This window comes from Lissotriton vulgaris, chromosome 1_1 (assembly GCF_964263255.1).
Source record: "Lissotriton vulgaris chromosome 1_1, aLisVul1.2, whole genome shotgun sequence".
NCBI lineage: Eukaryota > Metazoa > Chordata > Amphibia > Caudata > Salamandridae > Lissotriton > Lissotriton vulgaris.
Genome location: NC_141685.1, coordinates 1,337,940,976 through 1,337,967,430, shown reverse-complemented (window position 1 = coordinate 1,337,967,430; position 26,455 = coordinate 1,337,940,976). Strand labels below are relative to the sequence as shown.

The 26,455-nt window shown below is 48.9% G+C and overlaps 1 protein-coding gene across 2 annotated transcripts in view; it reads right to left on the bottom strand.

Moving 5' to 3' along the window:
- The window catches only part of LOC147749128 (glycoprotein-N-acetylgalactosamine 3-beta-galactosyltransferase 1-B-like), a 465,041-nt gene that overhangs the window by 144,328 nt on the left and 294,258 nt on the right, over positions 1-26,455 (bottom strand). For both annotated transcript variants that reach the window (XM_086966422.1, XM_086966414.1), the window contains exon 3: positions 23,198-23,862. In XM_086966422.1, coding sequence (XP_086822548.1) covers positions 23,198-23,862 — 665 coding nt within the window. The remainder of the gene's footprint in view (positions 1-23,197; positions 23,863-26,455) is intronic.

Below are 26,455 nucleotides of genomic sequence, written 5' to 3'. Positions count from 1 at the left end.
GTGCGCACTCACGGCCCTGATCGCTCTCGCTCACTTCGCAGCCCATCTCCGGAGAGCGCACATGTCATGCTGACCCACCTTGCCGACCGAGCGGCCTCCTCGCTGATGGTGGCGCTCCCGGTGGCTGCGAATCGACGCCTCTCTGGACTGTTCGGGGCATTTTCCTTCTGAACACGTGCGTGGCTCCTTGGGACACAGAGGCTTCAGGGCCAGATCCACATCACAGCGGACGACGGTGCTGGAAGCCTTTCCCCTCTCCTCCGACTCACACTCGACCGCTTTCTCCAGTCCGGGCCTTCTCTTGGATCCCTTAAGACTATGTCCTCGGCTCGGACGAGGAAGCATAAAACATTGCAAGACATCTTTGGGAAGGCCCAACCTGTTTCTGGCACCACGGCAGCACCCCTCCCAATGGCGACTATGCAGCCCACCCCCGACGCCGGAGCGAAGCCTATCACTAAGGCATTCCTAGAATCGCTCTTCAACACTCTCAGGGCTGACATTCAGACAGTAAAGACAGATCTGACGGCCGAGATGCGGGAAATACGCAGAGATGTAGATGAGGTGAGGGAGCGGGTCACAACGCTGGAGACCAAACACGATTCCACCACGATGGAGGTGACCATGCTCCAACAGGAGATACTGAGGCTCCAAGATCAACAGCTGGACGCACGTGGAGGACTTTGAGAACAGATCGCGTCGGCACAATATCCAGACCCGAGGGGTAAAGATGACAGATGATACCAAGGATCTCTTTGCCTTCACACAGGGCCTCTTCCGCCATATCTTGGCAGTTGCTCAGGACGTGGAAATTGTCTTGGATAGAGCACAGAGTCGAACCCCCGAGGGCACCCAACGCCCCCCAGCGGACATTTTAGTATGCCTGCAGGACTTCAAAACCAAGAAAGCCATTCTGGCAAAGGCGAGAGCCCTCCATCCTCTCTCCTATCAAGGTCACTCTCCTGTGCTATACCAGGACTTAGCCCTAGTCACCCTACAACGCCGCAGGCAATTCCACCCGGTGACGGACCACCTTAGACAACACAACATCACCTACTCCTGGGGGCACCAATTCCGTCTCATCTTCCGCTTTGATGGCAAGTTTCACCAGATGCGCACCCTCACAGAGTCCTGTCAACTGCTGGGCCTGACGGTGCCGGATGATGAGGATGATGATGATCGCCACAACGGCAGCCCTGGGCACGAGATCACACCCTCAGGATGGCAGAACCAGAGGAGCAGGCGGCGAGAAGGCAGATGTTGTAAGGGGGGAACAGGAGGCCCTCGCCTCCGCGGCCGATGCCCTGGCTGGAACGAAACCCGCCACTGAGTGAGACACTTGCCATTATGTACCCTTGCTTTGATACTCTGATTTCTGGCGGATGGCGGGGGACCTGGTCCTCTCCTCCTGGTCACATTATGAGCCCCCACTCAACGACTGCCTGGCTCCTCCGGGTTGGCGGACCAGACCCTAGAGACTGGGCTTTTCCTGCATTTTTGAACTTTTTGTTGTTGGCTGAGACATTAGTGCTATTGGAACTGTTTTGTTTTTTTTTCTTGTTGGGTTTGGGTTTCCTCGTCCACCTACCCTGGGTGCCCTTAACGACCTGTCCTATATCGCTGGCCACTTTACGCTCCTTTCCACCTTAATAGGTTAGTGGCTGCACAACATCCCAGATCTCTGATGGCGCACAATTAAAGTCCTGACCGTTAACGTGCGTGGCCTGAATAACCCAATAAAACGCAGGGCTATACTACATTACCTTGAGCAGTCTAAGGCGGACATATGCTTACTCCAAGAGACCCATCTCCTCTCCAAAGATCATCACAGATTGAAGGCTAGGGCATTCCCCATCCAGTTGTTCTCCTCCAACACCACAAAATCAGCAGGGGTGGCCATCCTAGTCTCCCGATCCTTCTCGGGCAGGGTGCTACAGAAGCAAGCGGAGATCAGGGGTCGCTTACTGACATACCAGTTTTCGCTAGGGGACACAACCTTTGTCATGGGATCTATTTATTTATTTAATTTATTTAAAATATTTATAAAGCGCGACTGTCACCTGGCAGGTATCCTGGCGCTGATAGCTACTCCTGTGGTTTATTGACGGGGGAACTGAAGGAGACCGGTTATTTAATTATTTATTTTTACGGACAGGGGAAAGAGCCAAGTTTTGATGCGTTTCCTGAATGGGAGGAGATGAGGGATATGGCGGATTTCGGCAGGCAGACTGTTCCATAGCTTGGCTGCAGCTACTCTGAACGATCTTCCTCCCGTCCTGGCCTTCTTATATCTGGGCACTCTCGCAAGGCAAGCAGTGGTGGACCTAAGTGTTCTGGTAGGGGTATACCAGGAGAATAGACGTTGGAGAGGTCTGGGTCCTGTTCCATGCAGTGCCTTGAAGACCAAACAAAGGGCCTTGAAGGCAATGCGTTGCCTCAAAGGCAGCCAATGTAATTCGGCCAGTGCGGCAGTGGCCGAGGATCTCCTGGTCCATCCCAGAGCCAGTTTGGCTGCTGCTGACTGGACTCGTTGGAGTCTGTCCAGAAGTGTCGCCGGAGATTCAAGCAGCAGGGCGTTGCAGTAGTCAAGGCGACTAAGAATAGTGCACCTGACTACTAGTGCTCTGGCAGAGGATGGAAGCAGAGGCAAGACTTTGCGCAGTGAGCGCATAAGGCCGGTGCAGGTTGCGACTGTTTTTGAGACCTGAGTCTCCATGCTCAATTGATGGTTGAGCATGACGCCCAGGTTGCGGACGGTGGTAACTGGTGGGGGGTTATTGGAGTTCTCCGGGGGCCAGAACTCAGCGGGCAGAGGGCGGGATATGCGACTCGCAGGGCAGTACATCACCTCAGTCTTTGAGGAGTTGAACTGAAGTGAGTTCTGGTGCAGCCAGCGTGCCGTGTCTCGTAGGCAGTCATGGAAGGCTTGTAAGGAGATGGAATCTTCGCCTTCCCACGAGAGAAGGAGCTGTGTATCGTCCGCATAGTTTACTGTGGTCATGTTATGTGACTTGATTAACGTGACCAGAGGTTTTAAGTAAACGTTAAAAAGAATCGGACTGATAGAGGAGCCCTGGGGAACACCGTGTGGGACCGGGGAATAGACCGATTGAAAAGGGGGAAGGGAGACAGCTTGTTTTCTGTCGCTGAGGTATGAGTGGAACCAGATAAGGGCCGTGCCGTCAATCCCTGCCGCTCTCAGCCGCTGGAGCAGGATTCTGTGATTAACAGTATCGAATGCGGCAGACAAGTCAAGTAGAATGAGGGCCGCGGCTTGGCCCCTGTCTGCGCGCATTCGAAGCTCCTCCATGGCCGTGAGCACCGCGGTTTCAGTGCCATGGGCTGGGCGAAACCCAAATTGGAACTCGTCCAAAAAGTGGTGCTGCTCGAGGTGGGTTGAGAGGCATTTACTGACCCAGCGTTCGAGCACCTTCACTGGGAAGGGCAAGAGTGATATGGGTCGGAAGTTGGACAGACAGTCTGGATTGAGCGTGGGTTTCTTTAGCAGCGGGGTAATAAGCGCTTGCTTCCAAGAGCGGGGAACGACGCCACAGCTCAGGGATTGGTTGCATATCAACCGAAGGGTGTGAAATAGTTGGTGCCCACAGGCTTTCCATATTTTCGATGGCAGCGGGTCAAGGGGGGATCCGGAAGTGATGCCCTGTGCGACTGTTTCGAATTCTACTTGAGAAATAAGAGGGAGAGCCAGCAATTTGTTCGTGGAAAAACAGGTTGGCCTCAGAGAATCAGGGTTAGTGGAGGTGATTTCGGGGAGGGTGGAGAGAGTAGAAGGCGGGGGTGTTGCCAGGTTATTAATGATGGTCTCAATTTTATCAGTGAAAAACTGAGCAAGATTGTCACAAAGGGACTGAGAGGGGGGGACGGAGTTTTTGACACAGTCGGGGTGTAAGATATTGTCCAAAATCTGGAATATGCTTTTTGGACTGTTGGCTGCATTGGTAATGGTGGAGCAATAGTATTTCGCTTTACTTTCTGCAATAGCGGACTTGTAGTCACGGAGTGCCTTCTTCCAGAGGATTTTATTGTTGTTACCGTATCCGTGTCTCCACTTTCTCTCAGCTTGTTTGCAGGCTGATTTAAGGGTTTTCAAAGAGTCGTTGTACCAGGGAGCCGGGGTTCTACCTTTCGGTTTACAGAGCTTTAGAGGGGCGACAGCGTCCGCAAGAGAAGTGATTCTTGAGCTAAAGGACCTGTAGTTGTCTTCCACTGAGCTGGTAATAGCGAAACTGTCTTCCACCTCAAAGGTTCCGGTGGAGGTACTGAGTTTTTCAAGCGCTTTCCAGTTTCGGTACGAGAATTGTGGAGGTGGGTGGGATTTGATTTTGCTTGTTGTGGCATTCTTAATGTAGAGTTTGATGAGCGAGTGGTCTGTCCAACTCATGGGCAAAATGTCGCCTACTTGGGTTAGACCTGGGCTCGAGAAGATAAGATCGAGTCGGTTGCCTGCGGAGTGAGTGGGGTCCTTTATCAGTTGTTGGAGGCCTACATTATCACAGGACAGCCGAAGGTTGTCTAGTCCTGCATCAAGACTGCCGTTTGACCAAAGGTTAAAGTCTCCTAGAAGTATAAGGTTACTGTGAGATGTTGCCATATTGGTGATAGTCGTGAGGAGGGCTTGCTGTTGCGGGATAGAAAAGGCCCCAGGCGGGCGGTAGCAGACGATTACCGTAAAGGTTTCGCCTTGATGGCAGTTTATAGACAGCCCAAGGAGCTCGGTTCCAGGGGTCGGGTCTATGTCTAGGATGTTCGTTTGCCACGAGGCTTTGAAGATGACACCAACTCCGCCACCGCGGCCTTTAGGTCTGGGGAGGTGGAGGATGTTAAAGTCTAGCGGACAAGCAGCTGCTAGGTCTGTCTCACAGTTTGCATGTGTCCATGTCTCAGTTAGAAAGAGAACATCTAGATGGTGAGACTCGATGAGAAGATTAATTTCAGTGGCGTGTTTAGGTAAGGATCTTACGTTCAAGAGGCCTCCTACAATTAAGTTCCGTTGTAGGAAGTCAGTTAGTGGGAAGGCCGATTCTTCGAAGGAGAGCTTACCTTCATGCGCATACCCCCGGAGGTCGAGAAAAGCGTCCCGAGTGGAGCCAGGGGATGAGGGGCTGTGCCGGGCAGGGTTTGTGGCGCTAGGCGCGTTCTCGTCGCGGACGAGCGCAGACGAGCTTGCCTTAAGCGCGCCTTCGGCGCGCAACCGGCGCGCCCGCTGCGCTCGTCCGCTGCGCCTCCGATATTGACACATGGCTTATAGTGGCAACTGATGACGTTAGAGGGGGCGTGGCCAGCAGATGTGGGCGTGGCTACAACTCTCCCTCGGCGTCCCAATGGCGCCCAGAAAGCAGCGTTGTGGGGGCCAAGCAGTACCAGCTAGTTGTCAGCTGTACTGCGGAATCAGGGTGAGTGCAAAGAAACAGCAGTGCAAGTTTACTGAATTTTAAAAACACAGCAGTACACAGGAATGATTAAAAAGCTCAGCAAAAGCTCCTGGCTTTCCGCCTCAGGAGTAACACGATAGTAGCGCGATGCTCGTTTTCAGCGCGCTTTATGTGATGCGAAGGCGGGGGGCGTGGCCAGCAGATGTGGGCGTGGCTACAACTCTCCCTCGGCGTCCCAATGGCGCCCAGAAAGCAGCGTTGTGGGGGCCAAGCAGTACCAGCTAGTTGTCAGCTGTACTGCGGAATCAGGGTGAGTGCAAAGAAACAGCAGTGCAAGTTTACTGAATTTTAAAAAACACAGCAGTACACAGGAATGATTAAAAAGCTCAGCAAAAGCTCCCGGCTTTCCGCCTCAGGAGTAACACGATATTTATGCACCTAACGGGGGGCAGACGGCGTTCCTTCTCAAGGCTATAATGGAGGTGGCCGCTGCCGCAGATAGGCATTTGCTGCTTGGGGGGGGGGCCTCAATGTTGTTTTTGACAATGACCTAGATCGCTCCTGCCAAAGGACGACCCAAGCCGGGGTCTTCCCGCCTTCAGGGCAAGAACTGCTTCATGAGCTGGGGTTATCTGACCTTTGGCGACATTCCAACCCCCGCACCTGTAGCTACACCTTTTACTCAGGGGCACACAAAACCTATGCACGCCTGGACTATCTTATAGGCTCCTCTTTCCTCCTGATCCATATGACCAACATTGCTATTTTGACGTCTCTCTCGATCACTCCCCTGTCCTGGCCAATTTTCACCTCCCTTGCTCACCGCGCCCCCTCAGACACTGGTGCTTGCATGACACGCTGCTGCAGCTCCCACCTGTACTGACTCAAATCCAGAAAGCCATCACAGATTTTCATTCCGTCAACGCTACCCTGGAAACTTCCCTAGCTACGCAGTGGGCGGCCTTAAAGGCAGTCCTCCGGGGGGGAATTCATAGCGATCTCTTTGGGTCACAATCGAGATAGGGAGCGTAAGAGAGCGGAACTCACCCAGAGGGTCTCAGACCTTGAGCAGCTGCATCAGAGGACGGGGGCGGCCAGAGCATGGTGCCAACTTTGCCTAGAAAGAAAACAACTCTCAGCCCTAGATCAAGATAAGGGGGAATATGCAGCCCTTCGGCTGCGCCACTCTTACTACACCGGGGTGGGGGGACAGGTGCAGTCGCCTTCTTGCCAACAAACTTTGCGAGGATACACAGCGACAAGGAGTCCAGACCATACAGAGTGGAGAAGTGTGGCTCACTGGTTAGAGCAGGCAGACCCTGAAGCAGAGGTCAGACCCGGGACCAGGGTTCAATTCCCGATGCGGCAGTGTCTTGAGCTCAAAATGTCCACGGACTCGATAATTCTCGCTTCGGTGCCTGACCTAATCATGGGTTCACACTCTGCAACTCTGGGCATTAAGCTTGCTTAATCTCCACAACGGCCCCCCGCGGCGGGATGCCTGGCTTTCACCTTGGGGATGCCCTGTAGGGGCTATCTCACAGGGAAAAGCCAGGACGGGTTCCCAAGGCAAGCGCTTAGAGACCCCTGGGTGATAAGCGCTATATAAATCCAATATACAATACAATACAATACATACACCAGGGGGTGAGCCAGTGACAGATGATGCGACTATAGCTGAAATCGTTTGAGATTTCTACGCGGACTTCTACACCGGTGACCCACTTGATCCCCAATGTAGTGCAGACTACATCGCTAGATCTAGCATGCCCTCCCTTTCCTCAGCGCAGGCGGAGTATCTTGACAGGCCCATACAAGTGGAGGAGGTCATCTTGGCAATTTCCCGCCTCGAAGTGGGTAAATCACCAGGCTCAGATGGCTATACCGCCGCCTTCTACTAGACCTTCTGCACCCAATTGGCTCCCACTCTAACACGACTGTTCAACTCTTTCGAACACACTGACGCGATCCCAGGGGAGATGCTGGAGGCGGCAGTGGTCATGTTCCCGAAACCCGGAAAAGACAAGACGACCTGTAGCCCGTATAGACCTATCTCACTGCTTAATATCGATATTAAACTTTACACTGGCATCCTGGCGACCCGATTGGTGCCTTACATGACGCAACTGGTCTAACCTGACCAGGCCGGATTTATCTCAGTGACAGACCAGTGACAACACTAAGCGCATATTACATCTAATAGAGAAAGCGTCCCACACCCAAGGCGAATATATGCTTCTGGCCATCGATGCAGAGAAGGCCTTTGATAGGGTGCACTGGCCCTATCTGGAGATGGTGTTGATCGCAGCTAGTTTTGGTGAAAAGCTCCGCACCAGCATCCTAAACTGCTACAGGTCACCAATGGCGACAGTTCGCCTTAACTGCCGCACGTCTTCCCGGTTCTCTATCAGGAGGGGTACTAGACAGGGTTGCCCCCTGTCTCCCTTTCTCTTCGCACTTTATATGGAACCCCTAGCAATCAAAATCCGTCGCCATCCCCTAATTACTGGGATTAAGTTTGGAAGGGATACCCATACCATCAGACTTTATGCTGACGATGTCCTACTATCCCTTTCCGACCCGATCACGTCCTTGCGAGCCCTCTTCATAGAATTACACAAATTTACCCAGGCGTTGGGCTTTAAAATCTTTGGCCCTTAATCTCTCCCTTTCTCCACATGTCCTTGCCCACCTCCAAGAGGAACACCCGATGAAGTGGTCAAATGATGCAATTCCATACCTAGGCATCCAGCTTGCTCCCACCACCCAGGCCACCTCCGACATTAACTACTCCAACCTCCGAACACGAATCAGAAAGGAATTGAACAGATGGAAGCACTGCACAATATCTTGGCTGGGTAGGATAGCAGCAATCAAAATGACTGTCCTCCCCCAAATTTTAGATATATTTCAGACCCTTCCCCTCCGACCACTGTCTGGTTGGCTCCAGCAAACACAGGCAGACCTCTTGCGTTTTATGTGGCACGGCCGCAAGCCGCGCTTCCGCCACCAGGTCGCAATTCTACCCCCGGAAAAGGGAGGAAAATGGGTGCCCGACCTTCAGACATATTTTCTGCCGCTCAGCTCAGATATCTGGTGGAGTGGCAGCGGCTGGAATCAGAAAAGCATTGGCTGTTTCAGGACCAGGCAGTGGCTGGCAAACCGCTACAAGGGATCCCCTTTCTACACAAGACTCACCGGCCAGTCAGTCTTTATGCATCACACATTACAAGCACCATTATGGAATCCTGGGATCACGCCAATACTCTTGCACAATTGACCACGTTCCCATCACCTCACACCACTATTTGACAACCCAGAGTTCCGACCCGATACTGAAGCCCGAGCTTTTCGAGCCTGGCGTTCCTCCCCTTGCAGATCCCTGGGACACCTTTTTGACTTAGAGGGTATTATCCCGTTTCTACAGTTTAGGGAACAACACTATGGCTTCCCGAAACAGAACGCCTGTCATACCTCCAGGTCCGACACTGGGCACTACATCCTCACATTAGACCACAAGCACAACAGCTATTCTCCCCATACGAAAAATGGCTGATAACTCGCACCTCTGATAAGTGTATTATATCTGATCTCTATAAGATGCTTCTAGGACCCACCATTCATACCTATAATGCAGGCCATGCCCGATGGGAGAGGGACCTGGGGAGAACCTCAAGTCATACGGAATGGGAGGGTATTTATCACAGGGCACGGCACTCAGCATACCATATGGGTCTCACGGAGACCTTGACCAAGATAGTTACTTACTGGTACTATACGCCGGAGCGGGTGCACCGCTTTGACCCTCGACGTAGAAATCTATGCTGGAGGGAGTGCGGGGAGACAGGAACATTGGAACACGTCCTCTGGAGTTGCACCCACATACAGCCAAATTGGTTCCAAGTACTGGATGAAATAGATCTTCACTTAGAAACTCAGCTCCCTCGTTTTCCCTCCTATATCATCCTGGGACTGCCTAACCCATTGATGTATCCACTTAAATCCCGAAGGGGACGACTAATAGCGTTTGCCGTAGGGGCAGCCTTGCAAAACATCTTGATCCACTGGCGTACCGCCCAAATCCCTACACTCTCCGGCTGGCTTCAACTGCTTTGGATGGTACTGGGTATGGAGAAACTCACACTCACACTGGCTGGTAGGGGGTCAGAGTTCCCTGAGTTTTGGTGACCCTTCTTGACCCTCCTGGTGTCTGAATTTCGAGAGGTGACATGCCCCAGATATCTTCGACTACTGCGTCTCCCAGACACGCAGATTCCTAGTGACAGCTCCACAAAAACTCGCACAAGGCGACGCTGATCAGGGCGTAGCCTTCCCCTTTTTTTCCTCTTCCCTTGCAATTTTATATTTTTCGGTGGACGAGGGACGAGTGGGGCGTGTGGGGGGTAAGGGTGGGGGGTTCATTTGGGAACTTCTTAATTTGTTATTTTCTTGTTGATTTTGTTGACCCGCTCCATGCTTCTTGCCTGTGGTAATGTTAAACATTGCGACCTTGTGGTCTCCTTTGCATTCTGTCGTGGGAGCTGAGGGTCCTGTTTTTTCTTCTGTCTAAAAATTAATAAAAAGATTTAAACCATAAAAGCTTCTAGACAGCAAGAATATATACTGTTTGGCACTTCATGAAAGTGCTATGAAATGTGTATATATACTATGTATCAAAAGATAGTAAACAGAACCATTTCTTGTTTTGATGTAAAATGTATGTGCCCACATTTGTGCAATGAGTTGATATCTCTACAGTGTGTTGTGTCAATAGGCAATTTCATATCTGGCAACTACTTTGAAAGCTGTACTCCCACCTGACTGCCAGAGGCAATACTGATCTCCTGAACCTGGTGCATAAATATTGTACGAGTTGTGATCCTTGTGGGGGCAATCTGTGTTATGTTACATACAGAAGCCTACCCCCTGCAAGTTTAAAGGGTGACTTCCTTAAACTGTAAACGTGTGTATGCCCCAGCAAACATATGCAAAAGAAACAATTGATGGACAGAATGCTGGACAATGCAAACATTCACCCACACTCACAAGGATCTGGGTTTAATCCATCATTCTTTTGCCCACCACACCACACCAGTTTGGACCCAGCCATATGCAAATCAGTCTTGACCCTGTTCCTGTAGGAACAATCCAGCGGAACTGCCAAGCCAGGTCCTTCCTGGACCAGAAACAAGCACCCTGGGACCGGTTTCAGGGCCTCGTACCACTTAGGGTGACGTATGCAAAAGAAACAATTGATGGACAGAATGCTGGACAATGCAAACATTCTCCCCCAGTCACAAGGATCTGGGTTTAATCCATAATTCTTTTGCTCACCACACCACCCCAGGTTGGACCCAGCCATTTGCAAATCAATCTTGACCCTGTTCCTGTGGAAACAGTCCAGCCCGAAATGCCAAGCCAGGTCCTCCCTGGACCAGAAACAAGCATCCTGAGCCAGGTTTCAGGGCATCACCCTTCAACAGCCAGGCTAGCTTGAATCCAGTGGTGTAGTGAGCACGGACCCTGGTCTGGGCATACCCTTCCCTCTTAGGGCGACATATGCAAAAGAAACACTTGATGGACGGAATACTGGACAATGCAAACATTCACCCCCAGTCACAAGGATCTGGGTTTAATCCATCATTCTTTTGCTCACCACACCACCCCAGATTGGACCCAGCCATTTGCAAATCAATCTTGACCCTGTTCCTGTGGTAACAGTCCAGCCCAAACTGTCAAGCCAGGTCCTCCCTGGACCGGAAACAAACATCCTGGGACCAGTTTTAGGGTATCACCCTTCATCAGCCAGGCTAGCTTGATTCCAGTGGTGTAGTGAGCATGGGACTCGCATCTGGGCATACCCTTACCACTTGGGGCGACATATGCAAACAAAACAATTGATGGACATGTGGCACAGAGGCAGCCTTTAATAAGTGCAGGGTGATTAGTTACACTAACAGGATTCTAGTCCCTGGGGCACCTGCTTTCTACTCTGTCTGTAACCAGCACAATTCTACAACGACACATATACAACAATATAATCAAAAAACTGTACTTGTACAATTTAACACACGGAATATGGCACTCCTACAAGTTCATGCAAACTACAACACTGACTAGGAATAACAGCAGTAGAACTGCACAAATATAGAATTGCAAGACTACACCACCACTGCACATCTGCACAAAAACAACAGCTGCACAGCTCCCCCACGAATGTGCTTTTACAATGTAACAACTTTGCAAACGAACACCTACATCAACATAACCAATATATTTTCATTATTTGATTTGTCTATTTTACAAACATTTCAAGCCACAGATGTACAGCACGACACAGCTCTACATATTGTAGAAAATACAGCAAATGCCCCAAAACTGCACACCTGAACTGTACAGAAACGCATCTACAACAAATCTACAGCTCTATAGCTGCAAATCTATTGGAAATGTACACAGCTCGCTAGGTACGCAACTCTACAACCACAAAAATAATACACCATTGTTACCACACAATAAGTACTTGTACAATGCAACAAATACAACTGCATTTCCAAACCACACCACTACCTGCATACAAACCACAATTACCAAACGACGACAACAATACAACAATGCAGCTACAGCACTGAAATTAAAATATCTAGACAAAATGTGCATCTGTATTGCCACACTGAATACCAGGTATCCAGAGATGCTTTCACGGCAAATGCACGTATACAGCACAATAAAAAAACAACAATATAGAGCATTTGATTTGCTTTTCAGGTCTCGACCTCTGCCAATGCGCTTGCGCATTGCAGATGTCGAGACTTATAGAGTTGGATCCACGAAAGCTAAACCAGGCGGATTGCGCCGAGTGCATGTGCCCGTGCACGCACTTTTCATTTGCTCTCCGAGCCGCCTGCCTCGCATCATTGCATCAGACCCGCCACAGCAATGCCAAGAGTTTCACTTCAAAGGGATCCGCTCTCCCGCCCCTGCTTCACAATTCAAAGGAATGCGCCCCCCCGCCCACGAAATGCTGAGAGCATTTCCCGGCTGCTTTTAATTTCATTTCGCGCCCGCTTTTCATTTCATTTCGCGGTCGCTTTTAAGTATCCTGCGTGTCTTTTGCTCTTGTTTATTCATCCGATTCCTAACATATGGCATGTACTGAACAGTTATGTACTAAACCTGGCAGAGTGGGTGCACTTTGAACTTCTTGGTTTTTTTTTGCAAGCACGCATTTATCCTGATCAGAATTGGTGGAAAGAATCAAACCACCAGATACTTAATGCCACCGCTATCTCTTTTTGATTCATTTAGTCTTTTTCGTCTATTTATTTCTTGAAAGCGAATCATTTTCTCCCGTTACTATCTGTATTTGAAAAGAATTCGTTCACAACGGGGTCGGCTTTGAAAGTAACATTTACTGCCTATTGACAGCAATGCCATCAGTTGTATTATTTTTTTGACGTTTGAAAGACCGAGGGAATGTGCACGCTTTCCATAAACTTCCTCCGTGGTTCCTCACTTCGGGCGATATATGGCATTCCTAGATGCGTGTTTCCTTTAGTGACAGCGCCTCGGTAATTCTGGTCTAAGGACCCCTGTGCGGTGCTCTGTGGTGGTCTGTGTTCTCCGGTATATTTAAAGGCTTGGCTACTCCGCCCCATGGCTGTCCAAACACACTATCTCCACAGGCCCCAACATCAAAAGAGCTAAGCCGAGGCCACTGGAAATTGGAACCACAGGGTTCTGTATATCAACTTCACCACTGTGATGGGCAGTGATTTCTTTCCATAATGCATCTTTTCTTAAGATCTGGCAGGTGTGTCTCTCTGTGCATGTAATGGGGAAGCACAGCAAGATGGCTCTTTATTTGCAGCACCACCACAGCACCAGGCAGCACCAGCATAGCACCACTCAGCACCACCACATTATCCCTCAGCACCACCACATTATCCCTCAGCACCACCACAGCATCACTCAGCGCCACCCCAGCATCACTCAGCGCCACCCCAGCATCACTCAGCACCACCACAGCATCACTCAGCACCACCACAGCATCACTCAGCACCACCACAGCATCACTCAGCACCACCACATTATCACTCAGCACCACCACAATTGCACTCAGCACCACCACAGCACCACCACAGCACCACTCAGCACCACCACAGCACCACTCAGCACCACCACAGCACCACTCAGCACCACCACAGCACCACTCAGCGCCACCACAGCACCACTCAGCACCACTCAGCACCACTGAGCACCACCACAGCATCACACAGCGCCACCACAGCATCACTCAGCGCCACCACAGCACCACTCAGCACCACCCCAGCGCCACCACAGCATCACTCAGCGCCACCACATTATCACTCAGCGCCACCACATTATCACTCAGCACCACCACAATTGCACTCAGCACCACCACAGCACCACTCAGCACCACTGAGCACCACCACAGCATCACACAGCGCCACCACAGCATCACACAGCGCCACCACAGCATCACTCAGCACCACCACAGCATCACTCAGCACCACCACAGCATCACTCAGCGCCACTACAGCATCACTCAGCGCCACCACAGCATCACTCAGCGCCACCACAGCATCACTCAGCGCCACCACAGCATCACTCAGCGCCACCACAGCATCACTCAGCGCCACCACAGCATCACTCAGCGCCACCACAGCATCACTCAGCGCCACCACAGCATCACTCAGCGCCACCACAGCATCACTCAGCACCACCACAGCATCACTCAGCGCCACCACAGCATCACTCAGCGCCACCACAGCATCATTCAGCGCCACCATAGCACCACTCAGCACCATCACAGCACCACCACAGCATCACTCAGCACCACCACATTATCACTCAGCACCACCACATTATCACTCAGCACCACCACATTATCACTCAGCACCACCTCAGCATCACACAGCACCACCCCAGCACCACCCCAGCACCACCCCAGCACCACCCCAGCACCACCCCAGCATCACTCAGCACCACCCCAGCATCACTCAGCGCCACCCCAGCATCACTCAGCGCCACCCCAGCATCACTCAGCGCCACCCCAGCATCACTCAGCGCCACCCCAGCATCACTCAGCGCTACCCCAGCATCACTCAGCGCTACCCCAGCATCACTCAGCGCTACCCCAGCATCACTCAGCGCTACCCCAGCATCACTCAGCGCTACCCCAGCATCACTCTGGAACACTACAGCATCACTATGCGCTACCACAGCATCACTCAGGGCCACTACAGCATCACTCAGGGCCACCACAGCATCACTCAGCGCCACCACAGCATCACTCAGCGCCACCACAGCATCACTCAGAGCCACCACAGCATCACTCAGCGCCACCACAGCATCACTCAGCGCCACAACAGCATCACTCAGCGCCACCACAGCATCACTCAGTGCCACCACAGCATCACTCAGCGCCACCACAGCATCACTCAGCGCCACCACAGCATCACTCAGCGCCACCACAGCATCACTCAGCGCCACCACAGCATCACTCAGCGCCACCACAGCATCACTCAGCGCCACCACAGCATCACTCAGCACCACCACAGCATCACTCAGCACCACTACAGCATCACTCTGGAACACTACAGCATCACTATGCGCCACCACAGCATCACTCAGGTCCACCACAGCATCACTCAGGGCCACCACAGCATCACTCAGCGCCACCACAGCATCACTCAGCGCCACCACAGCATCACTCAGCGCCACCACAGCATCACTCAGCGCCACCACAGCATCACCACATCATCACTCAGCGCTACCCCAGCATCACTCAGCACCACCACATTATCACTCAGCACCACGACATTATCACTCAGCACCACCACATTATCACTCAGCACCACCACAGCAGCACTCAGCACCACCACAGCATCACTCTGGAACACTACAGCATCACTCTGGAAAAGTACAGCATCACTATGCGCTACCACAGCATCACTCAGCGCCACCACAGCATCACTCAGCGCCACCACAGCATCACTCAGCGCCACCACAGCATCACTCAGCGCCACCACAGCATCACTCAGCGCCACCACAGCATCACTCAGCGCCACCACAGCATCACTCAGCGCCACCACAGCATCACTCAGTGCCACCACAGCATCACTCAGCGCCACCACAGCATCACTCAGCGCCACCACAGCATCACTCAGCGCCACCACAGCATCACTCAGCGCCACCACAGCATCACTCAGCGCCACCACAGCATCACTCAGCGCCACCACAGCATCACTCAGCGCCACCACAGCATCACTCAGCACCACTACAGCATCACTCTGGAACACTACAGCATCACTATGCGCCACCACAGCATCACTCAGGTCCACCACAGCATCACTCAGGGCCACCACAGCATCACTCAGCGCCACCACAGCATCACTCAGCGCCACCACAGCATCACTCAGCGCCACCACAGCATCACTCAGCGCCACCACAGCATCACCACATCATCACTCAGCGCTACCCCAGCATCACTCAGCACCACCACATTATCACTCAGCACCACGACATTATCACTCAGCACCACCACATTATCACTCAGCACCACCACAGCAGCACTCAGCACCACCACAGCATCACTCTGGAACACTACAGCATCACTCTGGAAAAGTACAGCATCACTATGCGCTACCACAGCATCACTCACGGCCTCCACAGCATCACTCACGGCCTCCACAGCATCACTCACGGCCTCCACAGCATCACTCACGGCCTCCCACGGCCTCCACAGCATCACTCACGGCCTCCACAGCATCACTCACGGCCTCCACAGCATCACTATGTGCTACCACAGCATCACTGAACGCCACAGCATCACTTGTCGCCACCACAACATCACTGAACGCCACAGCATCACTCGTCGCCACCACAACATCACTGAACGCCACAGCATCACTCGTCGCCACCACAACATCACTGAACGCCACAGCATCACTCGTCGCCACCACAACATCACTGAACGCCACAGCATCACTCGTCGCCACCACAACATCACTGAACGCCACAGCATCACTCGTCGCCACCACAACATCACTGAACGCCACAGCATCACTCGTCGCCACCACAACATCAATCTGTGCAACCATTCAACAACAACTGGTTCAAATACGTTCTCTCAATGTTTCAAGCTTTATTACAAATGTCACAAAAAAGATGTTAATATTTCACTTCTGTTCTTGGATTTTCGTCACAATAAAATACACTGAACATACACTTCACAAAAGTTATTTACAAATGTTTAAGCTATTGCCATTATAAATTACTTTAAGTATTAATTATTTAAAAAAATTAAAAGCCATTGTTATTTGTAATATCAATACATCTAAGTCACGTAAAAACAAACCATGTTGCATTACAAATGCTATAGGTGTCACATTTGCTAAAGTTATAACTATTGGCATTGTAAATGACAAAGCTATTAATTTAGCTATTTTCAAAACCAACACATAAATAAAAAAATGGTCATTTACAAGACAAATAGCTCAAACTTTCATAATGCGAGACCTATTGCATTGCAAATGCTTGTTTACTACAGCACTTGGTACCAAACGTGGGCTATTTCAAAGTACTCCCCCTTTCAGAAGTTAAAGGGTCAGAGGCACAGGGTATTCAAGTGATTTACCTCTGATCGAGCAATGTGGTTCAGTGGGGAAATCAGCTTCCTGGTTCCATAACTAGAGTAAATCTTTCCGTTCCCTTAGGTGGAGGGCTCTATGTGATGTTATCCTAAGTAAGTTGATCCTGATTTCCACTGTAAGACATTGAATTATTATTTGGGGTGAGCGACTGCCCCCTTAAAGGAAGAATCACAAAGCCTGTCAGATGAACCCAGCAAGTCACTAAATAAAGCCGAGCTAAGCCCCCTGGTAACTTTAGCGCAGAGCACGCAGGCTTTATTTCTGCAATGTGCAAATGATTTATGCAGTACCAAAACAATAGTAAAGTCAAAATTCCAAACAATAAACATCCCAAATCAAAGTAGTGAAAAAACTGATTAAATGATACCAAAATGGTAGAAATCTAATACAGGGAACAGGTCATATGAGTTTTGAAAGATTTAATGGAAAATAGAGGAAAGAAGCATGAAGAGGCAATGACAGTCTATGGTCGCGATACAACAGGACCTAGGAGCAATTTTAGGCTGCCGCGATGTAGCAGAGATCGGATACACGAACTAGGCTTGTCATGGTAAAGATGTTAACTTTTGACTTAATATTTTATGTGCCAACCAACCACAGGAGTACCCTGGGGCTGTACTTAAGGTGTGAGGCAGAGTCCAACAGCTGAGGCCAGTTGCCACTGGTGAGCAGGCTACTTCCAGGAAAAGGCCTCTTGCAGATTATTGTCGCCCTATAGCCACACTGGAGGTCAGCCAACTGAGTCTTGGAGTCCAGTTTTTAGTCCAGGGTACGAGAGGGAGCAGATCCAGTCCTTCAGGGCTCCTCTCAGGTTACAGCTAGCAGGTTCATTCGTCTTAAGATCGTAGGCAGGTCCAGAAGTGCCACATTTATTGCTGCCACAAAATAGTGTGGCTGAATGACACCTGGGTACACTCTAACCAACAAGGCAGAACATGCCAGTGGTAACCCTACCCACTTTTGCAGCACTTTTTGCCTTAGTGCAAACTTGCCCAAAATGTCATGTGTTAAAGCATTTTCAAAATGGCAAAAGCCTTAATCTACACTAAACTTGGGTTCTAAGGGTTGGGTGGGTGGGATGGACAGTGTACTGCCATAATCCTACTGTCCTCCCATATCTAACACTAAAATCCAGTCTGAGGCAGGCACAGTTCCCTAAAAAAAAACAGCGACAGATGCCTTGTAGGACAAAACAAGGGTCCTTCAGCAACCAGATAGTGGATGCACAAGAATTGTCATGGCATCCTGTTCACTTCCATTCTAGTGTACCCCAAGTGTTACAAGTGATTTAACAGACCTGTCAAGCATGATTTAACACTACAGGGTCAAAAGGGTGTCCACAGCCCCCACACTGCATATTCTGTGGGGTTCAGTCATCTTTACCCATTCATGTCACCCACTGTTTGCTCCTGGGAGGCATTTGAAACCTTTTAGGCATCTGTTCAAGGCTGATCACAGGCTGGGAGATGGCAGAGGCTTATCCTAATTAGCATTCTGACAGTTCAGACAAGGGGTAATATTCTAAAAGTTACTTTTCCTTAATATTTATTAAGAATCTGACTTCACCATTGAATTAGGCTTTTGATAACTATTAAAATTACTGGTTTAAATATGTTTTTTTTCCAGCTAGTCCCATTACTGAGATGCAGTATTAGTATTGTAATCTGTACTCCGGCTTTCTATGTCGGACAACTAGGCCTGCCACAGAGAAATAGCTTTTAGGGCCTCATTGTAGGGACATGGTAATATTAACTATCAACATGTCCCACTTTTAAATACCATGCATCCTATCTTGTGGACTACAAGGCTTCACAAGCATTTGCAATGCAATAGGTTTTACATCACTGAAAGTTTGAGCTATTGGCGTTGCATTATTATTTGCAACGCCAAAGCTCACACTGTCAGTAATGCGAGACCTATTGCATTGCAAATGCTTGCATATCATGTGGATTGGTGTTTACAAACTCCTCTCACTTTGCAGTCATGGAAAGTGAAGTGAATTGTGTGACAATCTTGCTGAGGTACAGACAGTGTGATACGAAAGGCTGCCATTTTTTGTAACACTTAACGAATTGTAAATAGCTGTAAATGATAGTGAACTGCTACTCGCTGCTTTAGTTGTATTAAAAAATCGCCCACCTTATGTCTATTAAAGCTCGACCTAAAAAAAAACGCCCCAGTGTCTGTCGTGCGATCGTAGGTTTAAGAGGAGCCCACTTAGAGTTCTGAAATTGCATCACCATTACGTGCAGTAATATCGTTATTCTGGCACCTTAAATGTATTATCTAAAGCGCTTCAACGCCTCATGAGGGGAAATTAGCGCTATGTAAATACAACTTACAATTTATCATTAGGGTTACTTTGTAGTCTTACTTCCAATGGGTGCCAACTCGACTAAAGTGTTTAAATACCAGGACCTGGTGGATGTTTGTATTGGCACTGTATTTGCTCTTTTTAACCCCTGGGAGTCCAGTTTCCTCAGTGACTCATTATTTTGTGCGATACTTGTTTGCTATCTTTTTTGTATTATTATTTTTTTTAAGGGACTTTTCCAAAAGTGTTGGATTTATAGGAAAGTGGGGTCGCTGTGCGGTTAGTGGTGTGGCTAGAGCATTGTTAAGCCTACGTCTGGGGGTTTATCTCTGGCTGAATGCCCTTAAAATCTGTACCTTTAATTTTTTTAATCGTTTACAGACGTAAGAAACGGAAGAAGTGTTGAGGAAAGTCTATATTAAACCTACTTGTTGTTTTTATTATAGTAGTATTATTATTACTGTTGTTGTTACTATTGCAATTATAGTTATTACAAACTTTTAGATAACAGTTATGTCACATTCCTAAAGAGTGAGGAGGTGTGATTAAGGTGATAAACATTAATACTGATAATTATTTACTTTGGGTTGACTTTCTTTATATTTGCTGCAGTTGGTTATTCAAAATCATAAACTACTGGTCTGCTGAACTCTGCACGGGTTTCACTATCTCTGTATACAAAGGGTGCAGAATTTTCAGTTAGTTCTAGATTAAATATTTTTGGAAGGATGTGCATAAATTATTATGTGGTATCCAACAGTCTTCAGGCGCATTGTATAAATATGCCACTCGATGCCCAATCAATAGTACCTGAAATGAAAACTGAATAGCAATCTGACAGGGAGTATTAGAAAATGAGAGGAAATGGTTCGTCAAAGAGCACGCTTGGATTGTCTACTTCGGCGACCCGTACACCACAGGCTGTGCTTCAAGAGGGGAGCTGGCAGTTCAGAGGACAGGCCCAGTCCTCTTGTGAAGCAACAGTACATCCCTGCTCTATCAGTGATGGTAGGGAACTATGAGAGGTGGTGAAACCAGCACTGCTCAACCGTGGCTGCTCACTCGTCTCTTCATATCGCAACTAAACCTGCTTTATGCAGCGCTTTTCAGATAACACTCAGTGCTCATGACAGACCAAAGTAAACAGCCAATTTTACCCCAGAGAAGCAAAAGTAGGTGGCAGAATAATAGGACTAGAAAGGAAGGGCAGTGTGGATGAATGTTTTGGAGAGGATGTGGAAAGGGGAGGCGGTGTTGGCGACAAAGAGAGGCGTGCAAGGGAGGGAGAGGCTCTCTAACTGCACAGTGCAGGGTGCAGATTTATCCGCAGTCTCCCCGTTTAATGGACTCAAAGATTACTTTTATTGTTGCTTACAGAGAGAGAAATCAATAAACGACTAATCCACATTAAGCTGCGTGGAAGTCAAGTCGACAAATTCGGCGAGAATAGAACTAAAGACATTTATAACAAGTTGGGCAAGGCGCACATTTTAAAAAGAAAATGCGCCGCCACCATATCTAAAAATTAAGCCTACCGTCCCACGCAGTGAACAAAAAACATAAAATGTTACAAAAACAGAGTTGGGCAAGCCGCATACAGCAAAATTAAAAGTTGTGCGGATGCCATTGTTAAAAAGCATGGCGTCCTGCGTTGCAAACAAAAATAAAGAAAAGAAGTTCCCACAAACAGGAGATAAAGAAGGCAAGTGTAAGTACAATGTACTTTACTGAGGCTCCTGAACCTTGAAAGGAAGTGAGGTATCGGCTGCAGGAACGAGACAGGAGGTAGCAAAAAAGAGCTATCCTGGAGTGACCCAATCATAGGCACGGGGTGGGAATAGAGTTGTTTTATTGATTACAGCAAGTCTTGTAGACCGCGCATGGGCGCTGCCAAGGCTCAACCATTAAAAGGGCGCACTCCTTTTAATGGACACATATATTTCCCCTCAGAAAGAATAAGTATTTGTCTTTATTAATTAAAGCCTACACTGGCTCCAACCATTCCACACATTTGCATTTCTTTCAGGTAGCGGGTACCTTGGTGAGAAGGCATGTCCCTTTGGGTCTCTATCTGTTTTGCAGCACAGGAGACCTCCCCCTCCACACACACTCTGTGAGTGGGGACTAGATCTCAGTTATGGAATTATTTCTGTTAAAAAGAACATGGGATGCATTTTCCTTGCTAGCATTAGGGCCCAGGACACCATTGTTCTGCATGGAACAGGGCTCAAGCAGCGGGGCTAAATTTGTTGTTTGTGTGGTTATTTTTTGCAGAAAGCCTGCTTTGGGCATCTGACCTATAAGTAATTGCCCAGCTGAGTGGCAGAGAAGACAGCCTGCTTTGCAGAGCTGTAGGCATCTTAGATGTTGCAGCTACTTAAGAGGTCTGAGGCACACTTCCTGGGCCAGTGTTTCTTTGATCCTTGGAGCAATGACGCAAGGGAGGGGGAAATTTAAACAGAGGCGACACCTTGATTTGGGCATCAGAGAGACGAGAGGGTGAGGAGGGATGGGAGGGAGATGGTGGGTGTGGGATGGGATCCCAGGTTGTTAAAGGACAGAGGCAACAGCAAGGCAGCAGCTAATATTAATGAAGCAAGTACAGTAACACTTTTGTCAAGGGGCCTACTGCATCACAATTATGAATGTTTTACAATAGAATTTGGGCATGAGGGCTCAATTTCCTTGCTAGCATTAGGGCAGATGGTGGCATTGGCGCAAAACAACTGGGGAAGCGTGCAGTAGCTGATTTTCTTTCAGACAGACTGGACCTGTTTTGAGATTGAAGTGATGGTCAGACATGGTGGAGAAGAAATGAAAGAAGAGGAAATAGCTTGTTTCCCAGAGCTACATCCATCAGTAGTGCAGCAGGTGGAGTGCATTGGGGACCACGGCACCCCAATTACGGGCAGTAGTGTTTGGGGTCAATTGTGTTCTTGTTTGATGCTACATTTAGTGTGGATTACAGGCTATGGAAAATCACCCCTCAAATGGTCTCATGATCCCTGACCCCTGTGATCATCCCTCCCACTCCCAAAATCCTTGCCCTATAGGTTTGGCGGGGGGCCCAGCTTCCCACAATTTTGCTTAAGGGGGGCTCAGACCAAAATAGTTTGAAGACCTCTGGACTAGGGACTTATAGTTAAGTTAAATGTACATAATAAGAATAAGGCAATTAAAACATTTAAAGTGGGAGCACAAGCATTCTACACCTGGTTAGCAGAGGTAAAGTGCACAGCGTTCTAAATCCAGCAGAAATATAGGGCCCAGCAAAAGGTGAAAAATCTGGGTTGACCACGCAGGAATGGCAGCCTTTCCTACATCTACTTATAAAGGAGAGGGAACTTGTAGTGTCTTGGGGATGAGTAGAGCTTTTAAAGGCACTCTTTGACCTTGAGTCAGGCTGTATGTGTGAAAGCTGGACAGTTGAAAATGGATCTGTCAGCTGAGTTTTATGTTACATGTTGATGCAGAACAGTAATCTCTGGCAAGATGATAACTCTCTTGAAGCCTACTGAAGCTTAAACTCTTTAGATGTCTTTCTACAGCACAGATTCTCACCACAAGACAAAAAAGAAGCAAAGTATATGCAAAAAAATGTATGCTCTACATAAAAAATATTCCACACATTTTGATGATAGTTAGCCTCCCCTTTAATGAAAAGCACCTGCTCCATGTGATAATCGCAAGCATATCGGGTACAGTCAGTGCTGAAAGACACACCCACATTAAACAATTATCTAAAAAGAATATTCAGGCACAACACATATTCTTCGGTTATAGCACAGACTCAAAGACACTTCTGCACCTACCTCCAAAATTGGATAGAAGCAGTACTTCCGATACCAGAAGTCTCTGGAAAGAAGGCCGGTGAGGTGGGACTCTGGTACGAATGGGTGGAATGTTTCTCTCCCCTCAGTGTCCCTGGAGTCCCCTGGTGGTACGCCCATCTTCTCCATGCACTGTCCCAGTGCCAAATCTTCCACTGATGTGGTATGGCTGCAAACCTTTGTGCTAAAACCATTCACAAAACGCTTGAGGGCCTCTTTACTAAGAACATAGCCAGCACCACCACTCATGTAGTCTTCTTTAGGTTCGGGCTTGAAGCGTTTGCCAAGGTATATGGGTTGATCAGGAGTGTAGTTGGCAAGTAGGAATCGCAAGTTATCAACAATCACATAGGTGTCGTCATCGGCCTTTAGAAACCAGTCTGCGTCATCGAGGTGGTTGTCATGTGCATACTGGAAAGCCTTGATCGTTTTCCAGTAGAGCTGGTCCCGGCCTTCCTTGGTGTCCAGGCCTATGGTGGGAAACTTGTCATCCGTCACTGAGCTCATGAAGAGCACTATATTACAGTGCCGCGTCCATGTGGCCTTCAGGTGCTTGGCTTTCGTTTCCAGGTTATTTGGGCTCGTCATGATCCAACAGAGAATCCGCACCTTACTGTAGAGTTCATCACTAATTTGGCTGTCTTCTCCTGGAAAATGTCAACACAGATTGATCATGTAGCTTAAATCATGATTTATGCACCTTCCCCCTCCCCCCCACCTTTTTCAGTTGTGCTTTACTTTAATAAACAGACTGAAACTCATTGGAAATGCAAGGTAAAGAAGGATTTATAACAATTCACTGTGGTTCACAAAAAAGTGCTATGAGGTATGGAGGCCTGATCGAGGAGTCTGGAATAACAATGTATCAGTAAATAATCTGTGCTGAAAAGATACTCAATGGTATCAAGCCTAGGTAAGGATTTAGAGTGCATAGAAGAACACTGGTCTGAATGAATTTTCTATCATAATGACATTACTTACCTGTAACAATAACAATAATAAAGTGTGGGTGTCTCCTATGGAGTTACCAGCTTACTATGAGGGTCCTCTATGATCCTATGCATCTCTGCAACACGTTGATATACTATTTTGGGACCCATGCTCATCATTTCACTTCCCTCCATTCTCTAGTGAGCTCAACAACACCGACAGACTCAAAATGCCTACTGCATGCAGCTGTAGTTTTCTTTTTTGGAAACTTTTCAGAATGTCTGAACATCTCATTCTCATGAAAAACAACAAGCTGGTAATAAAGCTGGGAAGCCATTGTTACAGGCGAACAACCTATTCCCCTGTAGCAATGAATCTTCTCTTGACTTATGTTAAGTTATATTGATTTATATCGTACGCTAATCACCCAAAGGGTATCCAGGCGCTTAGGCAGGTGTGGGACCCCCTAGGTGCTTATAGGAAGTGCCAGGTCCTCAGCTTCTTGAGGAACTCTTAGTAACAAAACTGTTGGACGATTTCTCACTGACATCCAGTCCACATCTGTCTCCTCCATTTACATGCAGTAGTTACTTCATAAAACGTGTTTTGAGTTTATTCATTAGAAGTCCCTTTACATAGGGATAGCTAAGATGACATGCATTGGGTCTGCATAAATGTTTATGCAGACCCATGCATGTTGTCTTATAGAGCTTATGGAAAGGGCCATTTAATGGATAACTTCAAGACAGGCTTTATAATGCTACCAGCCAAAAAAAGGACATTGGCACCCTTGCTGTTGGTGATAGTTGATGACTGTTAGAACCGGCTGTCTCTAGTTGGCAGAGGTATGCACTTCTGACAAATAGGGACACTCCTTTTCTAGTCAGGGCAAGGGGATCACACCCTTCGATAACCCCTGCTCACCCCCTCGGTAGCTTGGCAGAGCAGAACAGGCTTATCTCAGAGGCTGTGTGTTAAGCAATTATGACCACATACAGTAATAAAGTGAATACACTACAAATGGACACGACACCGTAGTATTATAAAAATAAGTATTTTTATATAAGGCTTAGCAAAAGACCAAAATAACGGCAAAACTTTACACAATCGGAATAAATACGTTCGGGAAGGAAAAAGGATAGTTCAAAGGTAGTTTCTTCTTTAGCACAAAAGTCTTTTAGTATCAAGCAAATCTTCTTCTTGGAAACACAGTTCTTAGCAACAGGGTAACTCACACGGGAGCTACACAACGCCGGGGCAAAGATAATCCACAGGTTCGGCGTCGACCGCGGGGAGAGCTACGTCGGGCCTGGAGTCACACGGACCCCCAACAACACAGTACCTTAGGAAAATGAAGCACACGATGATCAGCGGCGTCGAGCAATCCGGCGTCGCGCCTTCGGTGTCGATCAGGCCTCAGCAGGCGTCGTCGATGATGCAGTTGCACAGAGTGAGCAGCGCTCACGGCGTCGAAGGGCACACGGTTGATGCGATCAGCAGCGGGGCAGACACGAGGTCCTCTGGAGTTAGAGCCGTACTCCCACTCACTGGCGTTGCTGCTGGCGTCGGTCGGGCCCAGCGTCCGATCGTCTTGATTGCTGGTCCTTTCAGAGGTGCTGGATTCCCACTTCCAGCGAATAGCACTTTTAGCAGATGAAGTCCTTTAGCCCTGTGACTTCAGCAGGAGACTGGCACTCTTCCAGTCCTTGGAGATTTTCTTAGCAAGCGTGAGAGTACACACACAGTTCCTCTCTCCTGGTTCCTTGGCAAAAATAAAGAAGCACTGCAGGATTCCCCCAACAACAGCACACTGGCAGAAGGGGTAGGCAGTCCTTTAGATCAGCAGGCCTCTTGTCCTTGGTTACAGGGTTCCTTGTCAGAAGTGATCTGATTTCCTAGTTCAGGGGTCCTTCTCTTATACCCCTTTTCGTCTTTGATCCCTTTGTCTATGCCGGGGATTTCCCAACATCCTGGGTCTGTGGTGGGTGGAGCTAGGCAGTAGCACCTGGCCTATTCATTGAGCCGGGCTGAGTCCTCAGACGCCCCGCAGGAGGTGGAGCCAGCATTGATACTGGCAGGAGCAGAGCTATCGCCCTCCTGGCAGGAGGTGGGGCTAGGATCGTCCATGGCAGGCACAGAGCCATCAGTCGCTTAGCGGGAGGTGGAGCCAGCATTGTATCAGGCAAGGCAGGCTATCAACAACTACTCTCCCCCTACTCTCAACGTAAATGTCCCACTCATCCCACACTGACTCATCCAGACCTGTGGAGCCACCCAGCTCCTGTCACACACACGCAAGACCAGCAGAAA